Source organism: Fonsecaea multimorphosa, assembly GCF_000836435.1.
Source record: "Fonsecaea multimorphosa CBS 102226 unplaced genomic scaffold supercont1.3, whole genome shotgun sequence".
NCBI lineage: Eukaryota > Fungi > Ascomycota > Eurotiomycetes > Chaetothyriales > Herpotrichiellaceae > Fonsecaea > Fonsecaea multimorphosa.
The window spans coordinates 1,089,187-1,103,940 of record NW_015971637.1 but is presented as its reverse complement, the minus strand read 5'-3'; the positions used below and the strand labels follow the sequence as shown (position 1 = coordinate 1,103,940).

Sequence of the window (14,754 nt, the reverse complement as noted above, 5' to 3'; positions counted from 1 at the left end):
ACGGGGCGCTCAAAAAGAGGGAAACACAATTGGGCTGGGCTGGAATGTCATTATTCCTCCTGTACCGAGTATTGGTACTTGCATATTAACTGTCTGCATTTGAGTTCCTCCGCTACAAGAATATCCCACTGTAGCTCGAGTACAGGAGTCTCTTGGGTTGGTTGCTCGAACGAGTACCAGCCGAATGTGGGGTGTTACGTCCGGCAAAACCACAAGGAATGCATTGTGGGTCTGCGGCTGCTCTGTAAACAATTCAACTCCACCTCCGCAAATGGCAGATATGCCCCCCACTTGTCATCAACATCGACCATTAAACCAACCTAGTTAACCTGTTCTGTACTTTTCCAGGATTACACGAAGAATTGTGCGAGTCCCCTGGAGACGACTCCCCTATGGCACCAAAAAGTTATATCATCGAGTGCCGCATCAGCCTCAGCATCTATCATGTGTCGAGACCAGTCTGGCCTGGGCCCACGTTGTAAATTTACGCAGAAGATGGTATGATATGAGGCGCCATTCCATGCAGTAAGATTGAGCGCCCATCAGGAACCGCATAGGTTTCCATGTGCAAAGCCTTTTCCACGCCTCCTCATCAGCCAACTACACCATTGGCCCTTAAATCATGGATCTTCTGAGCGTCAAAGCCTAGTGTCGCACTGAGAATCTCATCCGTGTGCTGTCCAAGTAGTGGTGGTGGTGATCGTATCGAAGGCTGGGATCGTGACCATTTGATTGGGGTATTAACCAGGTCTATCACTCCGCAGCTCGGATGGTCAATCGTGACAACCATATCTCGAGCTCGGACTGTCATTCGAACGGTAAGCTTTGAAATTTTTGCTGGGCCTTTGGAATACCTTACCATGCTTGTGATTGAGTGTGTCCATCAAATCATTGACTTTGGCATACGGAAGACCTGTGCCTTCAAAAGTGTCGAGCCACTCTTGCGTCGTTTTCTGCCTTGTAATCTCCTCGATCGCCGGTTCCAGGATGCCTCGATTTGCAACTCTTGCAGCATTCGTAGCGAAACGCTCGTCTTTGGCCCATTCCTGCTTCCCTAGCCCTGAGCATAGGATTCCGAACAGTCGATCGTTGCCACCGCCGAAGAGAACATCTCCGTCGGATGTTTGAAAAGCTCGATAAGGGACTACGGAAGCTAAAAGCGAGTTAGCTGAAGAACAGAAAGGGGCAGTTGAATAGTCATCTTACGATGTGCTGTGCCCCATCTGCCACTGTCCCTCTTTTTCGAAATCAAGACAGATTCGGCCATGTTCGATAATGTGGCAACCTGACAATCGCTCAGACACACATCCAGATGTTGACCTCGTTCCGAGTTGTGTCGCTCGAGGAGAGCCGCCATTATGCTGTTACATGCGTACATGCCCGTGGTCAAATCGGTGACTGCACAACCGACCTTGACCGGCGGTCCATCTCTCGTACCGGTGATGTGCATCAATCCCATCTCTCTGTCGATATAAATTAGCCTCTGCCGCGTGAAGACCAAGTTCAAACCTCACGCTTCAACCATCACATCATACCCAGCCCGGTCATGGTATGGCCCATACTGACCGTAGCCGGTTATGCTCGCGTATATAAGCCGTGGATTCGTCTTTTGCAAAGTCTCAAAATCCAGCCCGTATTTCTTCAGCGTCCCGGGCAAATAGTTCTCCACAAACACATCGGCGTTTCGTGCAAGCGCTCGGATGATCTCGGCCCCTTCTGGATGCTGAAATGACACACCCACGGACTTCTTGTTGCGATTGACCTTGAATGCGATATCAGCTCAATTCTCAAATCCAGCACCAGAGCCACCCCTACAGAGAGGTAATATGCGCTTTCGCCAGGGCCACTTCTATCGTCAAGATAAGGGGCGTAAGGAGGACCCCATTGTCGTGTGTCGTCGCCGCGGACAGGGTGTTCGATTTTGGTGATCTCGGCACGTTGGGGCTATCAGTACATGAGCAGAAGATGGGGGTGCCGCTTGCACTCACCCAAGGTCTCCAAGAATTTGCGTGCAATATGGCTGGGAACATGTCAGCAAAGGGACAACAAATGACGACACCAGACTCACTCCAGCTAGAACCCTAGAGAGATCTACGACCTTGATCCCCTGTAACGGGAGACTCTTCTCGGACGACAAAGTCCCCAGCCTTCTAGAAGGAGCAAACCTCGTTCTAGAGGTCAGTCTTGAAAGGTGTCTTCCACCGACCCTGACGGGAATCATGCCGAAGATTGTCTCTCAGAAACCACAAATGCTAGGCGACCCAAGGTGGGGTTGAATAGTTGGAAGAGGATGTTCTCGCAGTGCATCTAGAGGCACTCTCTTCCTGTTGCTGTGCCTGTTGCTGTGCAAGCATCTTTGCCATGTGCGAACAGACTGTGCAATATGTTCTTTTTGACAACAGCACGGAGTGTCTCCTATTATGTGGGTTCAACGTCAAAATCTGGCAATTAACCAACTTGTCATTCAGTGGGCGGCCTGCATCTCGTTTTCCAGGTGCCCGAGGTGCCTAGGGAGGATTTTAGGTGGGGCCGCGGTCCCCAAAGCCACCTAACTGAGTGCCTAGCGAGCCTAATTTCCCTGTGGGAGCTCGTGTCCCTGCAGTTGGGACCAGCGGCGAAGCATTCCACCGTGCCTTGAACCAATTTTCTCACGGAAGAGTCGTCGAACCTCTGATTAAATGCTGAATTTCTCTGTTGAGCCGACGATGTCACGATCGCAGATATTTCTCCATTGCCATCGAGGCATGAGGAAGCCGTTATCATTCCTTGTTGCTCAAAATCGATCATTCTCCAGCAGCCATGCCCGACGTCGAATCAACAAGTTCTCCGCCTCGCCCTCCGAAGCCATTGCTGACATTCGGACTGGTGACACGGTCCTCGTCGGCGGGTTTGGACTATCCGGAGTGCCAATGACGCTGATAAACGCCCTTCGCGACCGCCCGGAAATCAAGGATCTCACAGTGGTGTCCAATAATGCTGGAATGCCGGGCATAGGACTCGGTCAGCAGATTCGTAAGGGATTCGAAGTTGGACAGCACTGATTCATACAGGTCAACTACTGGACACGAAGCAAATCGGCAAGATGATAGCATCGTATATCGGAGAGAACAAGAAATTTGAGTCCATGTATTTATCCGGCGAGCTCTCCCTGGAGCTCACACCACAGGGGACGATGGCGGAGAGATGTGCAGCCGGAGCCGCCGGAGTCCCTGCCTTCTATACACCAGCCGCATATGGGAGTATAGGTAAGAAATCTGACAGGCATCTGTTTCACAGATAGGAAAGGTGCTTACCCATTGCTTTGGTACAGTGCAGACAGGAGAGCTTCCCGTGAGATACAAGCGAGATGGCTCGGTTGATCTCATGTCTAAACCTCGCGAGACACGAAGTTTCAGGGGCAAGCAATATCTGTTGGAAGAATCGATCTTTGGAGATGTCGCGTTGATCAGAGTCGACAAGGCTGATCGGCTGGGTAATTGTAGATTTCGAAAGGCGCAGAACAATTTCAACGAGGTCATGGGGAAAAATGCAAAGCTGACAATTGTGGAGGCGGACCATCTCGTCGAGGCTGGAGAAATTGCTCCAGAGGACATCCATCTGCAGGGTATCTATGTCGACAGGGTCATAAAAGCAACAGTGCCCAAACAAATAGAGAAGTTCACGTTCGCAAAAAGCCCGGAGGAGCAGTTGCGACAAAGTGAGTCAGTTGTGGGGACTATTGGACTATTGTACTGACGAATTCAGTGGATGCTGCATCGACCCGAAGAGAGCGCATTGTGAAACGAGCTGCGAAAGAGCTCAAAGATGGAATGTATGTCAATCTCGGCATAGGGATGCCCCTGCTCGCACCCAACTTTGTTCCCGAGGATGTCGAAATCGTGCTTCAAGCGGAAAACGGCATGTTGGGGATGGGCAGATACCCAGAGCCCGGGCAGGAGGACCCTGATCTGATCAACCCAGGCAAGGAAACCGTCACGCTGAACCGGGGAGCGGCCGTCTTTGGGAGCCATGAAAGTTTTGGCATGATCAGAGCAGGCAAAATCAACCTGACGATGCTCGGAGCACTGCAAGTCGCCGCCAACGGAGGTAAGCTTAGACCAGGGTGAAATCACAACGGACAACTAAATCTGTACAGATCTAGCAAACTTCATGCTTCCGGGAAAGGTGAAAGGCATCGGAGGCGCGATGGATTTGGTGGCGAACCCTCAGGAGACCAAGGTTGTGGTTCTCATGGTAAGTGACTTCTTAACAAGTGGCGGGTCTTGAGGGCTGAGATCCATCCTTTAGGACCATGTGGACAAGAAAGGAAATCCCAAGATCCTTCCCCGTGAGTATCGGTCCCCTTTCTCAAGAACATGCTATATGTAGCGGATATTGACCGTGGCGTAGTCTGCACGTTCCCCCTGACCGGAAAACGATGTGTGTCCAGAATCATCACTGATCTGGCTGTCTTCGATGTCACACCAGACGGTCTAGTGTTGATAGAGCTGGCCGAGGGAACCACCATAGACGAGATCAAAAGCAAGACAGCCGCTGCATTTGCCGTTTCCGATGACCTGAAAACATTTTAACTGTCATCAGCAGCATGAACAGGTTGGACATAAGGGTTCGGAGAGATTACCTGACGCACCTCTTGTACATAAGTTTGGTGTACTTCGGACCTGATCCAGATGGTGATTTGACTACCATCAACCGCCCAGACATTTATATCGCTGTCTTATGACCTACGACAAGGGGAGATGCAGGAAACCGTGGAATTACGGGGTGATATCATGTTTACCTCAGCGCAAGGACATCATCGACCATGGGAGTCGAAGACCCTAGGTAATTGACTGGATCACACAGTTTCTTCAGCTCATCCATGCCCATTGCATCCACAATATCCTTTCTATGGCTCAAAGCTTCAAGCAAAGAAACCCTGTTCTGAACTGCTTCCTGGCACGCTTGGTACACAGCGTCATGCGCCTTTTGTCTGCCAATATGCGGCGCAAGACCCATCATGACAGCCTCCCCCACGATGAGGCCTGCGGTGGAGTTCAAGTTTGCCAGCATTTGCTTCTCATCGACCACGAGACCAGAGAGAGCGAATGCCGCCTGATGCAAAGCTCCCACAGCCACGGTGAAGCTTTCGGGTACGGCTACCCATTCCAGATGCCAGGGTCCGGAAGCTCGCTCAAAGTCCGATATCATGGCGTCCAGTCCCAAGCTCGCGTTTGACCTCAATACCTTAGAAGCCGCCAGCATCAACTCGCTAGAGATAGGATTTCGCTTCTGTGGCATGGTCGATGAGGCACCACGATGAGGAACGAATGGTTCTGCTACCTCGCCAAATTCGTTCGAGCACATTATCATGAGATCCAGTGCAATTTTGCCAATGCTTCCACCAATCAAAGCAAGTAGATTGAGTGTCTCTGCGATGCCATCCCTCGCGACATGCCACGAAATGGGAGGGTCTACCAGACCAATCTCCTTGGCTAGTTCCTTTCTCACCACCAATCCTGCATCCCCTGCTCCAAGTGAAGCTAGAGTCCCAGCTGCACCACCATATTGCACCATCAAGGCGCGGGCTCGCAGCTGTCTGAGTCTCTCACGGTGTCGATACAGGCTGGAGAGCCAAACCGCGCATTTGTAGCCGAACGTGACCGGAAGCGCGTGCTGCAAGTGGGTTCGGCCTGCCATGGGCGTCGCCTTGTACCTCTCGGCAAGACTCTCTGTGGCTTGAATCACCTGATCGAGTTCGCTTTCGACGATTGACAAGCCCGATCGGATTTGCAATATCGATGCCGTGTCCATGATGTCTTGAGTTGTGGCGCCCCAATGGAGGTATTTCCCGGCGTAATCCCCGCACATGGTAGCAAGTTGTCGAACCAGCGGAAGAATCGGGTATCCGACAATCTCGGTCTCGTCGCTGAGACGGGACAGGTCGAGAGACGAGGCGAGCGCCTTGCTCGCTATCTGGTCGGCTGCATCTTGCGGAATCACATTTGCTCTCGCTTGAGCTTTCGCCAGCGCGACTTCCACCTCGACGCATCTTTCGAGATAGGCTGTGTCGCTGAATACCTGTCAAGCACGGACTCCCAAGTTAGACCAAGATCTCTTTTTCATGACAGGAAACAACGTTGTCGACTTGTGCTTCTTATGTCACCTTACCTTTCGGATCTGCTCTGTCCCAAAAAGATTTCGAAAGACCCGAGAGTCGATGGCACTCACTCCCGATATCTGTCTGCGGGGTTGGGGCAGCACCTGCCGCACCTTGCAAGTATTGAGCCTGACGTGCAATCTGAATACAATCATTGCGGTCGATTTTGATTTATGATGTCGTTGAACGGACGTACATAAACTCCAAAAGAGCCAGATCGCGTCTGGTAAGCAACAGTTGGCAAGGCTTTTCGCGTTCAAGGGTCCTGCCACAACGAGCAATCGCCAGATTGGGCTAGGCTTGACGCAAGTGGGGGACCACTAAGATGTGGGACAAGGCCAGAGCCTCCGGGTGAGTCTTACGCCGAGCAAGAAAAACATTGCTCCGACACATTTATTATGCAAACGAGATCGGACGATCACATGAAATAGCAGAAAGCTGGGGAGGTGTGTACAGTGTATGTGAACATTGGGATCTTTGTTTGACTGATCACAGGCTCTGGTGCATCCCAACTCATAGATTTCCGCATAGAGTCCTTTATATTTACTTCATCCATTTTGAGTCCTACATGCGGTACGGAGGCACATAAGACCGAGACTTGAGAGCACCATACACGCTGAGGAGAATACCACCGAATGGCAGCGACACCTCCACCTCGCATATCTGAAAATTGAGATTAGCCAGACTGTCCATGTCTGGTCCTTGATTCGATGACAGGATATATGTTGCTAATTGACCGGCACCAGTCCAAGATGCGGCAAGAGCTTCTCCCGTATGTAATCTTCGGCGTCGTGCAGCTGAACGCCCAGCTTCACCACTTGCGGATCTGGTAGCGAAACGCCCGGATGCATACCAACGTCATTGTAGAACTGGAACATGGTATCCCTTTCCGGCACGCCTGTAGTCGGCAGCACGACATATTCAACGTTCTTCCCGGACACTGGTATTTTTCAAAATTAGCCATCGGATGATGATTTTCTGGAGAGATGGATTTAAGAATATACCCTTTTTTGCCGCTGCGACAATGTCCTTTGGCCTGACTCTTGCATTGCTGGCCTGCAGGTAGGCGCCATCCAACTCGGCTTTCTTTTCCTCCCATTGGTCGAAGATTGCCTTGACTATGGCGGAGAGATCTTTCTCGACATAAAGCATCGTAACTGTTTGTCCAGGTCAGTACCTTGTCCCAGGATGGTTGATGCTTGGATGGCCTACGCTCGGCGTCCGGCGCGATAATAGGCTGCTTGAAGATTATTGTGTCGGTCTCTTTGTCGTATGACATATGTTTTCGCAGCACCATGTTTTCGTAGAAGTTACCCGTGTAGAGAAAGGTCCCGTGAAGACCAAGTTCGCGAATGTAGCCATCAACGAGATGCTTGCCTGAAGAACCGGAATCAGTAAAAAGCTGTACTGGAGCCAGTCTGACTTCCGCATTACCTTCATAAAGTCGGGTGAAAAACTTGCCGCCGGATAACGCATGGGAGCTCGGCATGGTACTCCAGATGAAACACTCTACCGTCCCGGCATCATGAGCAGCCTTTGCGAGATTGCGGCCCTGCTGCTCCTCGCTCATTGGATCATCGATGATGGCCTGTTTCAAGAGTGAGCTGTGAAGCCCTCCCAAATGGCAACAGCCAAGAGAAGCCATACTGCATCATAGAAGTTGGTGACTGCAAAGACCCCCCAGCATCCTATAACAGCCGCAGGAAGAGTTGATAGGTCTGTCAGGTTGCCTCGTACGAGCTCGGCACCTGAGTCTCCTAGCTCGCGCGCAGCTTTGGACTCGGTGTTACGAGTGAGGCATCTCACTGTATATTGTTCGGGATACTGCAGAAGCAGCTTCGCAACAGAACCACCTGTGACCTGTTAGGATTCGTTCTCTTACATAGACACCAATTCTCGCCTTGATTTCCTGTGGCACCAGTGACAAGAATCAATTTTGGCATGATGATGTGAGCGAATGGACGGCTTTCGACGCAGTTCTAGAGAATCTGCGCTCGTTTCGAAACAACTGCTGCCCTGGTAGTCGACAAAATGCGAATGATGACAACAGATGGTTCTCGTGTTTCAACACACCAACTGATCACGCTCGAGCAAGAGCGTATGAGTACTCATCGCCATCATATGACAACTGGGCCCTATGAGATGTGTGGGGCATCTCTCAAGCAGGTAAGCAATTTTTACACAACGGGAAATTTTTTGTTGCCTCACCAAGGCTAGAAGAAAGAGAAAGATCCATGCTGGACTGGCTCACGATTTGTTGTTATGGTACTTCTCCAAATTCGTGCGGAGACCGCAAAAATTTTGGGAACAGCATTATGGTAATCTGGGGCAGGGTAAGAGGTACACCAATACGTAGTACTTGTGACGGATTTGACGAATTGTGGTTTGTGCCAAGGACCTACGGGTACTGCTCAACTATTAGGCTTCAGCTGCCGATTTGGCTGAAAGAGTCTCTGTGTAGAATTGACTGGTTTGAAGGATCATCAAACACTCACCTGGGGGCCGAGGCGTAGACGATGGGGAGGAGCGCCGAGGTTGTGGGGTTCCCACAGTCCTGATCAGGTAACTGTTTGCCTTGAACCAGGTTAGCGTGGCAAGCGTGGTCACGGACTCTTTGCTGGCAAACACGCCTGGGTTTCTTTCGAAGGATTTCCTTCCACCTGGAGTCATTACAATCAATCCAGCTCCTGGAATCATGCTATAATTGCGTACACCACAGTAACGACTCTGGCACAGAATAAACATCCTTTCTATCTGGTGATCATCCTCTAGATGGTCTGTGGTAGAGTCGGGGCGAAATGCCTGCCCTTCATAATCCTTCTCGTGATGTCTTTACGCATTTTCGAGACACGCTATGACAATCCGGATGCGACGAAGCCATTTCTTGCAGCTTGACATTATGTGGGGCCAATGATATCTCGAAGTATTTGCTTGATTGATTCGCAGTCTTCTCATCGCCATCGGAAGCATCATATCTCTCTTTGAACTACAAGCATGTCCCCCGGTGTGAATGGTACAGGGCCGAGTAACGGAAGCTTTGGGATGCTTGACGTGGACGATCTCACTGCCCACGTCATCAAAGTCTCGTCAAACATCGATAACGAAAGAGTCAAATTCATCTTCAGCAGACTAATCCAGCATTCGCACGACTTCATCCGCGAGACAGATATTCAGCGCCATGAATGGGAAGCGGCGTGGGAGTTCTTGACAAAGGCAGGTGCAGCGGACTGGTTATGCTGTTCGTTATAGGGTTGACAATGCCTCCCCAGGTCGGACAAGCATGCCATCCCGAGAGACAGGAATTTATCCTCCTGTCCGACGTGCTCGGCATATCTGCGTTGGTGGATCAAATCAACAGTCGGCAACTACCCGGCTGTACCGAGTCGTCCGTTCTTGGGCCGTTCCACAACGAGTCGCACGAGTTCAGTCACGGAGACAGCATCTCGTCAGTCGGTGCCGGCCAATCTATGCTCATCCGAGGAACAGTCAAGAACCGGAAAGGAGAACCTATCGACAGAGCATTACTGGACATCTGGGAAACTAACGGCAATGGCAAGTACGACATGCAGGACCCCGAGACCGGCGGACCAGATTGTCGAGGGAAATTCTACACTGATGCTCAGGGACGATTTTACATCAATGGCGTCCGGCCGGTCGACTATCCGGTGCCTTTCGATGGTCCGGTTGGCATTGTTCTCGATCTCTTGAATCGACAGGCCTATAGACCAGCTCATGTAGTGAGTCTCATCTATCTCCTCTCCCCACACCACTAACGAACTAAAAACAGCACTTTTTGATCAACCATCCTTCGCATGAAAGGCTCAACACTGCCTTGTACGACCGTACGAGCCCTAGAATATTCCGAGACCCTGTCTTTGGAACGAAAAGCAGCTTAGTCAAGGACATTCGGTGGGTCGAGGATGTCGAAGAAGCCAAAATGTATAATACAAAGACATTTATCCGTGTGGTTGACGGACGCGAGACCGAGGGGTTTTGGTTACTTGAGCATGATTTCATCTTGGCCGAGGTCCAAGGACACCGGGACTTGAAAACCCACCTATAATGTATCCATTTTCGAGCTTTAAAGCTGGGGAGGGCTGTATTGAATGCGATTTTGGATCTTTTTGATCTGGTCTCCCAGCAAAAATTCATGCACCTTGAGCATATACCTAGACCAGAGTTGGTAGCATGCTGGTTCTGCTTGTACCCTCTAAAGACAGCCTCATGCGGCCAACGGCCGTTCATGTCGGTCCGATTTCGCATTAATTTCCAAGGAAAGGTCGGCCAATCGACACGGAAATCGACCAGCTCCGAGGTAACATTTCAGGGCCATGAGGAATGCATTGTCCATTCTTCACTGATCCATTTCCCAGACTGGTTACTCGGAAGAGCAGAGTTGCCGTAAACGGATTCTCCATGTGGGGGTTTTCGAAGGCCCTTTTATTACTGAATATGTAGGCTCGGGGAATGATTAAAGATACTGGTCGTGGAGACTGAGAAAGGGTCTGTGACGGACACCATAACTATCTCAACAATGGCCGACCACTTCCTCGCCGCCATCAAGTCGCGTCGAACTTACTACGCCCTCAAAGCGAAGTCCCCAATTCCTGACCTCGAAATCGTCAAGATCGCCAAAGAAGTTATCCTCCACACGCCGAGCTCCCTCAATTCCCAGTCGACGCGTTTTGTCATCTTGTTCGGGGACGAGCATAGAAAGCTCTGGGATATCGCCAAAGATTGCGTCAAGGCAGTCGACGCCTGCAGTGACTGGCCCACAGATGAGAAGAAGCTGGATCAACGCCGAGATGCGTATGGGACGGTAAAAACTGCCCGTATGGCCCTTCGGAAAACTGAATGCTGACGTTGGGTCGGTGTGAAAGGTTCTTCTGTACGAAGACCAGCGTGTCACACATCAGCTGCAGCAGAATTTTGCACGATACAGCAGCTACTTCCCTCAGTGGTCAGAGCATACGAACGCAATGAATACTTTGAACTTGTGGACGGCGCTGGAACTCGAGGGTCTGGGTTGCAATCTCCAGCACTTTAATCCTTACATTGATCAGAAGATTGTCGAGATGTGGAAAGTCCCTGCTGAGTGGAGGTTGAAAGGTCAGTTGGTGTTTGGTACGCCTACGGCTCCTCCAAACCCAAACAAAAGTTTCGTGTCGGCGGAAGAGAGAGTGCTTGTACTGGGCTCGTAGATAATGTCATTGAAGAATGGAAACACACGGAGCCACGTTCATCGCAACCGCTCTAAGGTATCTCTAGAAGCTGGACTGCGTAATTGACAGGAGCACCTCTCAAATGCCTAGCGTTTTCGACTTGTCTATTCCTGTCTGACCAAACTGATGACAGTTGCCATCGACTGAGCGAAGATACCGCCATTCTATTCCCTTTGAAATAGTGCTGCAACTCCATGACCAGTGCTTGAGCATAGTCAGCATCGAAGAAATTCATCGTGTTCTGGGCAGAGAGTCTTCTTACCTGGCACACATGCTCACAATGCCAAACTCCTTGTCCTCTTGCTCCAGCTGAGCAAATAGAGTGGCAGTCTGCCGTGCTCCAGTGGCCCCGGTTGGATGGCCCAACGCAATCGCGCCGCCTCTGGGGTTTACTTTTTCGACCTCAATGCCCAGCGCACGAAGGCAAGCAATAGTCTGGCTGGCAAAAGCCTCGTTGATCTCAAAAATATCGACGTCTTTCTGGGAGATCCCGGTAAATTTGTAGAGCGCAGGAATTGCATAGATGGGGCCCAGGCCCATCTCATCGGGTTCGCAGCCGGATACCGTTGTGCCGAGGAAGCGCCCTATGGATTTGATACCACGGTCTTCTGCCCAAGATCGACGTGCCAGAATACACGATGAGGCTCCATCCGATATTTGTGACCTACGTTGCGTAAGCGGAAGGTGGTTTGAAGCAGATTGCCAATCGAAGGACCCACGAGTTTCCAGCTGTGCTTCTGCCCTCATCAGAGAATGCGGGTTTGAGTTTCGCAAGTTTCTCCAGAGTCACACCAGGTCTAATGGTGTCATCTTTGTCCACCCTCAATGTTGTCTGTGCGCCTGTAACATCGTCGGTTCTTGTCCATTCAACGGGGATTACCTCCGAAGAGAATTTGCCCGACTGCTGGGCTTCTAGAGCTCGTGTATGGCTCAAGAGGGCGAATTCATCCTGATCATTTCGGGATACATTGCATCTGCTAGCCACGTTTTCGGAGGTAATTCCCATGGGCATAAGGCAGTCGACCGCGCTTTTGACATTCGAACTCTTGAGTGTCGGTGACACATCAATGGGAACACCTCGACTTCCATAGTTTCGCGTCATACTTTCAACGCCTCCTGCAAGCCCCACGTCGATCTGTCCGACCAGGATAGCGTGCGATATATGGGTAATGGCCTGCAAGCTGCTCGAGCATTGTCTGTTGACGGTGTGAAATGTGGTGGTAACAGGGAAACCGGCGTGATTCAAAGCCATGCGGCCTGTTTTCGCAAATCCCAGCTCCGCCAGGACATTGCCGATGAGCACGTCTTGAACATCGCCAGGTTCAATGCCGGCACGTGTCACTGCTGCTCTCATCACCTATCTCTGCGTTAGGTTTCGTAGCAAAGCAGTGAGACGGTCGTACCGGCATGAGTATATCTTCTGGCCAAGCATCCTTGAATCCACCTTTGAAGGATCTTGTAATTGGACTTCGTACAGCAGAAAGCAGCACAATATCGCTCGGTGATTTGGTCGCAAGCCTTCCGAGGAGTCTTGCAGGCGACGCCATTCTATAGAGCCTGATGAGAACTTGACAAGGCTGCGCTCAGAAGACGATCTCATCAGGACCACTCCAGGTATAACCTGTAGAGAGATCAACAGCAATCAGATGTGGGGAAGTATCGAAGTTGAGATGCGTATTGCTGGCGGCGAGAGTCCCTTGCCGTTTCAGGAAGCTAAGTGGGCTATCCAAGTATTATTATCCCGACGTTGCCCCATTGTTCCACATTTCCGGCATTCATCTTACCGGCCAAAAAGACAGAACGCCGCTAGGGTCAGTTGCTTTCTTTTGTCTTTCGATGGAGGAAGAAAAGCCTCGCCACCATTTCAAAAACACCGCCAATTCATCGTCGTTTCATCCTTGAGTTGGACATTCGAAAAAGCAAAATGAGCTTCACCCCCGGACAAGAGCAGTACCGACCTGCCTTTGACAATAAGCCTACTCCGAAGATCAGTTCGGGGCTGCCTTTCGAAGAAGCATGCGCTAAACATGTCGAACACACTTTCAAGGCTACGCGGGTCTTTATCTTGGCTTCAAGATCTTTATCGAAGCAGACCGACTCGCTGGAAAGGCTGAAAGGTGCTTTGGACGCCCGTGTGGCCGGCTGCCGTATCGGTATAAGCCCGCATACACCAATCTCCGAAGTTGTTGAGGTCATCGACGAGGTTAGAGATCTTAATATCGACTGCCTCGTCACCCTTGGGGCAGGCAGTATTACCGACGCTGCCAAATTGCTCCGGTTTTCGATTGCCAACTCGGCTTGGGATGAGAAGGCAATAAGCACCTTATGGGGTGGTCACTCGTACAACCCCACCCGTCGTGAACACATCATCAAACCAAAAATCCCAATGATTTGCATACCGACTTCTCTTTCTGGGGGAGAATACCAAGCCATTGCAGGCGCAACGGAGACCTTGACCACACGAGCGAAAAGGACATTTGAGCCGGGCGTCGATCCAGAACTGGTCATTCTTGACCCCGAACTGGCCAAAACCACTCCCCAATGGGTGTGGCTGAGCACTGGAGTTAGATCAATTGACCACTGCGTTGAGACAGTATGTAGCCTGCAGAGCACACCAGAAGGAGATGCAGCAGCCAGCCGCGGACTGGGAATGCTGGTTCCTGGACTTCTAAGATCCAAAGCGAATCCGGATGACACGGAGGGCCGGTATCTCTGCCAGCTTGGAGTGATTCAGGCCATGCAAGCAGTTTCTACAGGGACGCCATTGGGTGCAAGCCATGCAATCGGACACCAATTGGGACCTCTGGGAGTTGGACACGGCGAGACAAGCTGTATTCTACTACCTGCGGTGTGCAAGTTCAACGCCGCAAAAGGAGCCAACAATGACAGGCAAGCGATGGTTCGGGAGCTGTTGTTGAGATTAGCACCTGTCCAGGACGCGATCAAAGCGAGGGATCGGGTTGCGACAGACTTGGATCTGGGTGACATCCTTGACATTGTGATTCGAGAACTTGACATGCCGCGATCCCTACGTGCCGTCAACATTGGCAGAGACAAATTCGATCTGCTCGCAGTAAACAGCTTGCATGATCTGTGGATCAAGACAAATGCCTTTCCAATCACGGAAAAGGATCAAGTGTTGGAAATTCTCAACATGGTTGCAGAGTGAAGGAAGACGATAGTGGAAAAATTTTCACGGGGTGTTGGAACCCCGCAGCCCCCGGAAACCCCCACAGCTCCGGGCGTCCCAGGCGTGGAGCCGATCGGTGGTCGGCCGGTCGGCTGCCCCTTTGGGCGTCCCTTCAGGTGCCCCTTTTGTCTTAGGGCTCAGCTTCCGGTGATTGGTTAGGTTTGCCCGCTTGAAGGGCTTCTGCCGATGTACAACTCACTGAG

The 14,754-nt window shown here is 51.1% G+C and overlaps 8 protein-coding genes across 8 annotated transcripts; 4 read left to right on the top strand and 4 right to left on the bottom strand.

The window, feature by feature from the left end:
• Nucleotides 1-592: 592 nt before the first annotated feature.
• Z520_02200 (uncharacterized protein) lies at nt 593-2,030 on the bottom strand (the record flags this gene model as incomplete). The annotated part of the gene is made up of 6 exons (XM_016772714.1): nt 593-804; nt 860-1,153; nt 1,207-1,463; nt 1,515-1,762; nt 1,816-1,944; nt 1,989-2,030. 6 exons carry the CDS (start codon nt 2,028-2,030, stop codon nt 593-595), a joined length of 1,182 nt encoding a protein of 393 aa, XP_016636184.1.
• Nucleotides 2,031-2,705: 675 nt separating this feature from the next.
• Z520_02199 (uncharacterized protein) lies at nt 2,706-4,571 on the top strand (the record flags this gene model as incomplete). The annotated part of the gene is made up of 7 exons (XM_016772713.1): nt 2,706-3,000; nt 3,051-3,245; nt 3,311-3,697; nt 3,745-4,086; nt 4,136-4,233; nt 4,288-4,327; nt 4,390-4,571. The coding sequence occupies 7 exons, from the start codon at nt 2,706-2,708 to the stop codon at nt 4,569-4,571; spliced, it is 1,539 nt and encodes a 512-aa protein (XP_016636183.1).
• A 205-nt stretch (nt 4,572-4,776) lies between these two features.
• On the bottom strand, nt 4,777-6,294 carry Z520_02198 (uncharacterized protein; the record flags this gene model as incomplete). The annotated part of the gene is made up of 2 exons (XM_016772712.1): nt 4,777-6,060; nt 6,151-6,294. The coding sequence occupies 2 exons, from the start codon at nt 6,292-6,294 to the stop codon at nt 4,777-4,779; spliced, it is 1,428 nt and encodes a 475-aa protein (XP_016636182.1).
• A 573-nt stretch (nt 6,295-6,867) lies between these two features.
• On the bottom strand, nt 6,868-8,082 carry Z520_02197 (uncharacterized protein; the record flags this gene model as incomplete). The annotated part of the gene is made up of 5 exons (XM_016772711.1): nt 6,868-7,079; nt 7,144-7,296; nt 7,352-7,727; nt 7,787-7,992; nt 8,022-8,082. 5 exons carry the CDS (start codon nt 8,080-8,082, stop codon nt 6,868-6,870), a joined length of 1,008 nt encoding a protein of 335 aa, XP_016636181.1.
• A 1,051-nt stretch (nt 8,083-9,133) lies between these two features.
• Nucleotides 9,134-10,202, top strand: Z520_02196 (uncharacterized protein; the record flags this gene model as incomplete). The annotated part of the gene is made up of 3 exons (XM_016772710.1): nt 9,134-9,356; nt 9,389-9,876; nt 9,927-10,202. The coding sequence occupies 3 exons, from the start codon at nt 9,134-9,136 to the stop codon at nt 10,200-10,202; spliced, it is 987 nt and encodes a 328-aa protein (XP_016636180.1).
• A 471-nt stretch (nt 10,203-10,673) lies between these two features.
• Z520_02195 (uncharacterized protein) lies at nt 10,674-11,340 on the top strand (the record flags this gene model as incomplete). The annotated part of the gene is made up of 2 exons (XM_016772709.1): nt 10,674-10,958; nt 11,020-11,340. 2 exons carry the CDS (start codon nt 10,674-10,676, stop codon nt 11,338-11,340), a joined length of 606 nt encoding a protein of 201 aa, XP_016636179.1.
• A 279-nt stretch (nt 11,341-11,619) lies between these two features.
• Nucleotides 11,620-12,908, bottom strand: Z520_02194 (uncharacterized protein; the record flags this gene model as incomplete). Its single annotated transcript, XM_016772708.1, has 3 exons — nt 11,620-12,025; nt 12,081-12,718; nt 12,765-12,908. The coding sequence occupies 3 exons, from the start codon at nt 12,906-12,908 to the stop codon at nt 11,620-11,622; spliced, it is 1,188 nt and encodes a 395-aa protein (XP_016636178.1).
• A 377-nt stretch (nt 12,909-13,285) lies between these two features.
• On the top strand, nt 13,286-14,530 carry Z520_02193 (uncharacterized protein; the record flags this gene model as incomplete). Its single annotated transcript, XM_016772707.1, has 1 exon — nt 13,286-14,530. The coding sequence occupies one exon, from the start codon at nt 13,286-13,288 to the stop codon at nt 14,528-14,530; it is 1,245 nt and encodes a 414-aa protein (XP_016636177.1).
• Nucleotides 14,531-14,754: the final 224 nt, after the last annotated feature.